The 8,833-nt window shown below is 35.4% G+C and overlaps 1 protein-coding gene across 1 annotated transcript in view; it reads left to right on the top strand.

The window, feature by feature from the left end:
* Positions 1-8,833, top strand: part of RHOT1 (ras homolog family member T1) — a 38,402-nt gene that overhangs the window by 10,304 nt on the left and 19,265 nt on the right. The window contains exons 2-8 of the mRNA XM_008571107.1: positions 1,250-1,348; positions 1,840-1,948; positions 2,687-2,807; positions 5,213-5,297; positions 5,964-6,109; positions 7,087-7,187; positions 8,636-8,766. Coding sequence (XP_008569329.1) covers positions 1,250-1,348; positions 1,840-1,948; positions 2,687-2,807; positions 5,213-5,297; positions 5,964-6,109; positions 7,087-7,187; positions 8,636-8,766 — 792 coding nt within the window. The remainder of the gene's footprint in view (positions 1-1,249; positions 1,349-1,839; positions 1,949-2,686; positions 2,808-5,212; positions 5,298-5,963; positions 6,110-7,086; positions 7,188-8,635; positions 8,767-8,833) is intronic.

The following is an 8,833-nucleotide window of genomic DNA, read 5'->3' as shown; positions in this document are numbered from 1 at the left end:
TGCCTCGCTCAGCCAGTGAGCGGGAACCGGTCTGTATGTGGGATCCGAACCCTCGGGCGGGAGCGCCGCCGCGCTTCTCAAGCGGCGCACTTATCCAGTGTGCCACCGGGCCGGCCCCTTTTCATCACTTTCTAATTTCTTTATATCTTATATTTTATCTTTCTTTCACTATATCAAGTTGCCCTCCCAGAGATTCCATTTAAAACAAAAAAAGAAGGGGTTAACTGTGTATGTTTGGAAGATAACTATTTCCTTTCCTGTTTTTTAAAGAATTTCTTTTCTGCATTTGAGTTTGATGGCATCAAAGCTGTCATCATTACCACTTTGCTCTGTAAGGCCATGTGACTGAAGTTATAAGTTAATAAATATGCATTTCCTCACCTTGCCATCTCTTTTCTCTGATTCAGATAGGTCCATAAGAGATCTACCTTCAAACTTCCAAAGTTCAGAGATCTTCCTGAAAGTTTTATTCTCAAAATTGTTGACAGTGATTACCCTATAGTGATTATATAAATTAGAAATATGTGGATCTTTTTAAAAAAAATAATCAAATATTTATTCTATTCATTATAAATCCTGAAACAAAAATGAAAGAAGTTGTCAAAATACATTTCCAGCAGCATTACTTATAAAAGTCTTACAGAGTCACAAAAGACAAGTTTCTTTTTAAAAATGTAAATAATTCTTACCTCATAATAGGAAGTTAGGAAAAGTCTTTTACACTTATTACTCAGTGATATTTTGCCACCTGTTTGTGAATAAGCACATTTTACATCCCAACTTTAACATACACACACGGGACGGATTAAAACATTGAATCCCATTCTGCTACCAGAAGGATAATGGTTAGAAATCAGAAGTTGGGGAGGAAATAAAGCCCTTAGTAACTAAGTTTTGTAAGTCAGCTTAAATTCTTTATGGAATAAGGGAAGACATAAATAAATAAATAGTTCTTTTATGTGACTGGAAGAATGAGTCTTTCCTAAATATGAACTTCTCTTTTGCCCATCTTTAGAGGATTGGTGGTCATGAGAGGAGAGTTTGACCATTTCAAATATCAGTCCAAGTAAATATTGCCTCATTTACTTAAAAAGACTGAGTATAAAAGTAAATGGCTTTGCTTTAGTTCATTTTTCCTGATGGTTATTTTTTCTGTTATTTGAAATCAGTTAGAATTATTCCCAGTATTGCTCATGAAAATTATATTTTAAAATCTTATTTTAATTGTTTTTTTCTCAATGATTTATAGATGAAACCAGCCTGTATAAAAGCACTTACCCGTATATTTAAAATATCTGATCAAGATAATGATGGTACTCTCAATGATGCTGAACTCAACTTCTTTCAGGTAGCTAGCTGTCTTTTATTTTAGACATTTGCATACTGTCTTTCTTTACTGATAAAAGCTATAAAAAATTATTAGCTTAAACAACATTATCTTTCACATCAAGCTACTTAAGCCTTTACTTAGAGTATAAAACTCTCTTATGCTTAGGGAATGAGAGGACTCTGATAGTTTCATTTCATGGTATACAGTGGGCCTATTAAGGATGACTCGAAGTCCGAACTCTGAATTGTTTTGCTTTCTTGGTTTTGTCTGTCATAGCTGCACAAACAGCCCTGTATTTTTGAAACAGAATGAGGGGAATTGGGAAAGTTTCTTGTCCTCTAAATACAACACATTTTACTTAGTAAAAAGTGGAGACTATCCTAATTTAGAATTTGTTTCTTTTGGTTACAACTTTTTAATTTAATGTTGCTTTGTGGATTATTGTTTTATATTATTGGTGGTTTTAAAGCTGGTTTATTTTAAAATTATTTTTATAATTTTTTTGCTAGAGAATTTGTTTCAACACTCCATTAGCTCCTCAAGCTCTGGAAGATGTCAAGAACGTAGTCAGAAAACATATAAGTGATGGCGTAGCTGACAGTGGATTGACACTGAAAGGTGGGTGAATGGTGTTTTTCTTCCTTTTGAACTTAATATTTTCAAAATTTGGCAGAAGATGATGAAAAAGAAGTCTTTATAGCATTATTTATATTTTAAGGAAATGTTAGTATGCCTAAAATCTGACTTGGATATTTAGGAGTTGGAGGCAACAGGCCATTGTTGGGGATATCATCCTTACTGTCAGTATAAGTTAGGGATAGGGAAATTGGTTGGATCTCAGGGATGTAGAGGTCAGTCTGAGGGAAAGAGATATCGGGAAAAACAAATTTATCTTAAAATTTTTCCTACTCATAAACTGCCTTTAAATAGAAATTATTTTTAGGGAATTTTGTCTGTGAATCAGATTTACCAAATATAAAATGTTCCCTGTAGAATATACTATAGAGCTACAGTAAAATAAGAAGTGAAATCGAAGACCAGAATTTTCCATTATAGAAATGAGCTCAATGATCTCTAAAACAGTTTCATTTGTGTCTATCATGTAACTTTGTGAACCCAGTGTATTCCCTGGGATATAATTTTGGCACTTTTATCCAGAGCTCTCTCTTGCTTAGCTGGGCGTACTCATAGTGAAATGATTCCAAAATCAGATCTGTTTCATTGAGACACTTGAAAAAACCAGTATACATATGTTCACGAATCTAACTCTTGTCATTATGTGTTATATGCTTTTCTCCAATGTGACTCTGTACCCTTCTCCACATAAACTGTATTTACTAATTTTCTTTATTTCAGGTTTTCTCTTTTTACACACACTTTTTATCCAGAGAGGGAGACATGAGACTACTTGGACTGTGCTTCGACGATTTGGTTACGATGATGATCTGGATTTGACACCTGAATATTTATTTCCCCTGTATGTACCTTTGGTTTTCTAATTGATTTCACTTACAAAGTATTTCTGTTTTGTTTGGTTTGGGTTTTGGTGGCTGGCCGGTATGGGATCCGAAGCCAAGTATTTTTAAGTTTTATTTAGCACGTAGGTAGGTAGGCTTCAAGCTACTCAGGAATAATTTAGAATTATAGCAGGGGTTTATAGCAGGCTTTCTCAGTGTCAGCACTATTGACATTTTGGACCAGATAATTTGTTGTGGAGCCTGCCCTGTGCATTATAGGATATTTAGCACATCCTTAGATGCCACTAACACCTCTGTTTCCAGTTGTGACAACCAAAACTATCTCCAAAATTGCCAAATGTTCACTCAGAAGTAAAATCATCCCCATTTGAGAGCCACTGATTTATATCATAGCTCAGACTTTTCTTTTCATGGAGAATACAGTATCTTTTTAAAATTCATTTTACTGAGAAAGGAGAAAAAAGATGCTAGAAAAACTTGTCTTTGGAATCAAGAGATCAGAAATGTTGATTAGCATTTTCCTATCCTTTAATCAGTTCTTCTCCTCCCTCAGTTTTATAGCCTGTTCTTAGCTTAGGATAAAATAAGTATTTTTCCTAAATAATTGGTCTATTTGTAGTTATTTTCCTTTGATAATACCATGTTTATGTTCTGCTTGTTTAAAAATGGACTCAGGTGCTTGCTGATTAGCTCAGTTGGTTAGAGTATAGCCTTGTAACACTAAGGTCATGGTTCAGATCCCCATACCAGCCAGCTGCCACAAAAAAAAAAAAAAAATGGCCCCAATGGTCCCCCCAAACAGGAGACTGCCTTGCCACAGGATGCCTCTTCTGTACCCCACGGAAACAAGCTTTTCAGGAGTGGTGACTTCTCAAGAAGTCACTTCTGGATCTTGAGAAGTCACTTCTCAAGATCCAGCCTGGGACTCTGTGGCCTTTCTTCTACATTTTTTCAGTGGCATGTCACCTTCATGGTGTCCTTTTCTATTTTAGCATAGCACCTCCAGTTATCTATGAAACAGTTCAGAAAGGCTTTGTTGTTTTTCCCTTCCCCATCACTGAGGAAGCAAAGATCTTTCTGATTAGATTCCTGGTCCATTACTCAGTTCTAAGTTGAAACCTCCCCTGTTTAAGTTACTAAATGTTGGCTGTATTTAATTTCTCAGATTTTTTTTCAATAAATATTTACCAAGTGAATGGATTTCTCCTGGGACCCTTTCATCAAGTTTTCTTTTCTGTGCCATTTGTGTGGGTAGATAAATTCTACAGGAAGTTGCTTATTGCTTTCTTAAGTGTGAGAGTTAGGAAACTCCATCTCTTAAAGCTTTGTGACTTATACTGATCATCTCTTTGAGTTTATTTATTCCCTCTGCCTTTAATTTTCCACAAAATAGCCTCCTAGCGCTACCACTCGAGTTTCTCTAGCCTTGTTATTAAGCTCTCTGCCTTTGTCCTTCGCATTGCTTATAGATTAGTAGATATATAAATACAAATTTGGCCTTGTCACCTCCCTTCAGCTCCTCCCTTCAAGACACAGGATAAAGCCCAAGCTTCTTAACATGGTATACGAGGTCATTCATGATTTGCTGTGCTCATGCTCACCCCCTGCCTTCATTCTAGAAGTAAACACCAAACTATTTATAGTTCACCAGACATATGTTGCTTCCAAAGCCCACGCTGTTTTCACTCTCTCCCTTCCTCTCCCCCAACCTAATTAATGCCTCTTGTCTTTTAAGCCTCATTTCAGGGGACAGTGTCTCCCAGCAGCATTGACACCTTCCCACCCCCAGGCAGGAGATGTTCCCTTTCATGTGGGCTCCCCTCGCATCCTTAGCTTACCCATACTTGGCACTTTCCTCATTCTGTTGAGATCTGTTTGTGGTCCACCTCCCACTTGAACTGGTTCTTTAGAAGTAGGGAGCCTGTCTTGTTTTTATCTCCCTAGTACCTAGCTCAGTGTGTTTGATTAATGTTTATTGAACTGAATTTAGGGTGGGTCAGAAAGTTCAAATCAGGTAAAAATAACATCTCTTCATATCATTTCAACTCATTACAATATTGGCATTAATATAAAACTCATAATTATGACTTAAAATTTGTTTATAGGAAAAGCAAACCCATTACAGTTTAATCAGTTTTATTTGTAAAATTTTTATTTCAACCTGCCCTTCTGATATTTAAGGAGCCTTTGTATGTCACTTTGGAATGAGTATTATTGTGACTCTTCTGAGGAGTGCCATAACCACTCCAGAGATTTTCCCTGGGAAAGTCTAACTGATGCCAGTGAAGATATTTTTGTAAGTGGTGTCATCCCACAAAAAGACTTGTTGCAATTTTACATTCATTTCTTAAATTTTAATGTTTGATTAATGGTTAGTTTTACTATTAAATTTTTTCACCGACAGGCTAAAAATACCTCCTGATTGCACTACTGAATTAAATCATCATGCGTATTTGTTTCTCCAAAGCACCTTTGACAAGCATGATTTGGTAAGCTTTTCACCACAGTTTTCTATGATATATGGTAAAATATTTTTCTGTGAATGATTTAACTCTGTTCTCTTAGTTATGGGTTATGGGATGCTTTTTTGTGCATGTGTCTTGCTGTATGGGGATTCAAACGCTTGACCTTGGTGTTACAAGATTGTGCTCTAACCAACTGAGCTAACCAGCCAGCCTCAGCTATGGGATGCTTATGTCACTTAGCCAAAAATTCACTCTGTTATACTAGCAAAAATATTTTCTGCTACTTACTTTTATTGTTTTCTCAAGATGAAAAAGTCTCGTTTCTGATAGACTCTTTCATAGGTTCTAATATACATGTAAGAAATTTTCTAGATAAAATGTAAATTTCTTGTCATTTGTTAATTATTTTTATTTTTATTTTTTTGAAAAGATGACTGGTAAGGGGGTCTTAACCCTTGACTTGGTGTTGTCAGCACCATGCTCTCCCAAGTGAACTAACCTGCCATCCCTATATAGGATCCAAGCCCTGTGGCCTTGGTGTTATCAGCACCACACTCTCCCAAGTGAGCCACAGGCCAGCCCGTTAATTAGTTTTAGAAGCATAGCTTTACTAGACAAGGGGGCTTGTGTGTTTGGGAATTATTCTCTTAGATATCTGAACATTATGTATACTTCCTTGTGTATTTTCAGGATAGAGACTGTGCTTTGTCACCTGATGAGCTTAAAGATTTATTTAAAGTTTTCCCTTACATACCCTGGGGGCCAGATGTGAATAACACAGTCTGTACGAATGACAGAGGCTGGATAACCTACCAGGGATTCCTTTCCCAGTGGACGTGAGTATAGAGCTCACTTCTTTCCTCTATAGTTTCTACTAGTTTTGCAAGCTTGTTAGATATTATGAAATGCTTCAACCATAACTGCCTCTAGGCAGGATTTATAGTGCTGCTATTTCTAAGATGAACTATAGATTTTCTATACGTTTATCAGAAAGGGATTGTTTTCTTTTGGATGATGCACAGGGAAACAGTAATAAGTCATATCAAAACTGAACTAAATTTTAGTACTTCTTTGATTAAGGGAATTGGAAATGTCTTTGCAATCACACAATCCTTACTCCTTCAAAATATGGGAAGAAACATTTTACTTGGCTGTGAAGACTTATTTTGCATTTTTTTTTTGTTTGTTTTTAATGAACTCTTAGTAAGACTTAGTGAGGATTTGTCTACAACCTACTTATAGTATGGTTGACACTGTGATTAGGGTATTAAGGGAAACCTCTGGTCTTACATGATGACGTAATTGCTTTAGCCTTGGTGAGACTAACTTTCTCAACATTGGGATGTTTTCTTTTTTCAGATACAGTATGTAAGAAAGGCTAATTAGTTATAGGTGCCTTTTAGTTATTTTTGAGACTTTGTCGAACCTTTTCAGATTTGTTTAATTATCATTAAGTCCTCAACAAGCCACTATTTGCAGTTGTATGCTGCATATTAACTTGGGGAGCAGGTAATAAAAAATATCCCTACTCTAGATTGTTATCAGTTTCTCACTGCTCTTTCATGTGGCCTTGCTTTCTCTGGGCAAGTGGAGTAGATAGAGGAATTTGCCTCCCATCTTGCATTCTCCTTCCTTTGTTCTTAGCCTTAACAATGGTAGTGTATGAAAAGCCATAGTTAGGCACATAGAAAATTAAAACAATCTGACAAAAATTATCTGGGCGTGGTGGATAAAATTTTTTGAACTGGTAAAATTTTTTTCTATAAATGTTCATTTAGGAACTTTTCACATTTTAAACTCTTCCCTTTCCTAGGCTTACAACCTATTTAGATGTACAGCGGTGCCTGGAGTATTTGGGCTATCTAGGCTATTCAATATTGACTGAACAGGAGTCTCAAGCTTCAGCCATTACGGGCAAGTATCTGGATACTATTTAGCTCATGATTAAAAACATTTTTTAAGACTCTCGGTTTCAAACGTAACAAATAGTAAAAATAAACTCATCTTTGTTAGTCTTCTATGTCTATACTTTCTTAGTTTTCCTCATGATTTTGTAATTTCTTTTGAATTGAGATGCTCGATTTTATTGTACATCAGAAGAGAAAGAGTAGAGATTTTGTTTCTAATCTACTTCCTGGTGGTATTCCATTGATGAAAATAAGGGAGAGCTATGGGCATTAAAGGATTTACCAGTCTATCATGCATTTTAATTTTCTTTAAACACTAAAAACAATGCCTATTAACACATGATCTTGATCTTGAACTAATTGTACATCTCTCAGATTTGTAACCTTTTTCCATATTAACAAATGTTTCACAGATCTTGTAATGTAAACCAGGCATTTTGCCAAGCAATGTGCTGCACTTAAAGAAAACCCATAGATATGGAATAACAAAGGACCTGATCATTTCAAGAATTTCTTATATCCCAATTGTTGAAAAATCTGTTGTATCTTACCAAAAACCCTAGCACAAGAAGACAGCTTTTCTTAAATTGACAGAACAAGTACCATTTAAAGTACTTAACCAATTAGACAGTATTAATTTCAGCAGCAGAGAGTAAGAAATTAATTGCTAGCCAGCCGTGAGGTTCTTTCACTCAACGTATTGTGGACATCTTTCTATATCACTATGTACACCTTTATATATCTTTAATGTTAAATAATGTCTCATTATGTGGTTGTTCTATAACATTCTTGTCATAATTATTGCATATTTTTATCATTTTCAGTTTTTTGCTACTATTGAAGTGCCTCTAGTGAGGAATGTCGTAGTTGAAACTTTGGGTACAGGTTAAGGATGTCTCCTTACCTCAGGAAGAGATGCCTCATTGTTCTGATGATACAGCATTGTTTTCTGGCCTGCCTCGTTTTACAGAGTTATAGTTGAAAGGCCAGTTAACCCCAGAATGCATATAGCTTTCCCATATATAGATCCAGCTCCAAAAAAGTGCATATTTGAAATAGCAACTTTTAGTTCATGATTTATGACTATAATCTATCACAGAAAATATTAGATGGGATACAGTGTTGGCAGCATTCATTGTAATTTTCATTCCCTTGTGGGATATCATTTTCCTTATGAAAATATACTATTTATTTTATTATGAATTAAATATTTGGGTACTAGAAATTCACTTTACAGTCAACTTTCAGAAATTCATCTTTACCACTAAGTGAGGTCCCTCTGCATTACAATTAGTACTTTATTCACATACAGCTTGACTATTGCAGTGTGTGTTTATAAATCAAACACTTCATAATAGTGATAAACAGCAGTACCCTATTTTGCAGCAGGTGGGATGGAGGCTCAGTAACTCTAAGTGATACATATTTGTGTTTTGTTTTGTTTTTTCTTTTTAGTAACAAGAGATAAAAAGATAGACCTACAGAAAAAACAGACTCAAAGAAATGTGTTCAGATGTAATGTAATTGGAATGAAGAACTGTGGGAAAAGTGGAGTTCTTCAGGCTCTTCTTGGAAGAAACTTAGCGGTGAGAGTTCTTGGAAAGTAGAACTTTATACACAAATTTTTATAGTCCTGAGTTTACATAATTTTTT

This window comes from Galeopterus variegatus, unplaced genomic scaffold, assembly GCF_000696425.1.
Source record: "Galeopterus variegatus unplaced genomic scaffold, G_variegatus-3.0.2 Scaffold660, whole genome shotgun sequence".
Taxonomy (NCBI): Eukaryota; Metazoa; Chordata; class Mammalia; order Dermoptera; family Cynocephalidae; genus Galeopterus; species Galeopterus variegatus.
Note: the sequence above shows the minus strand (reverse complement) of the source record. Positions and strands in the feature narration are given on the sequence as shown.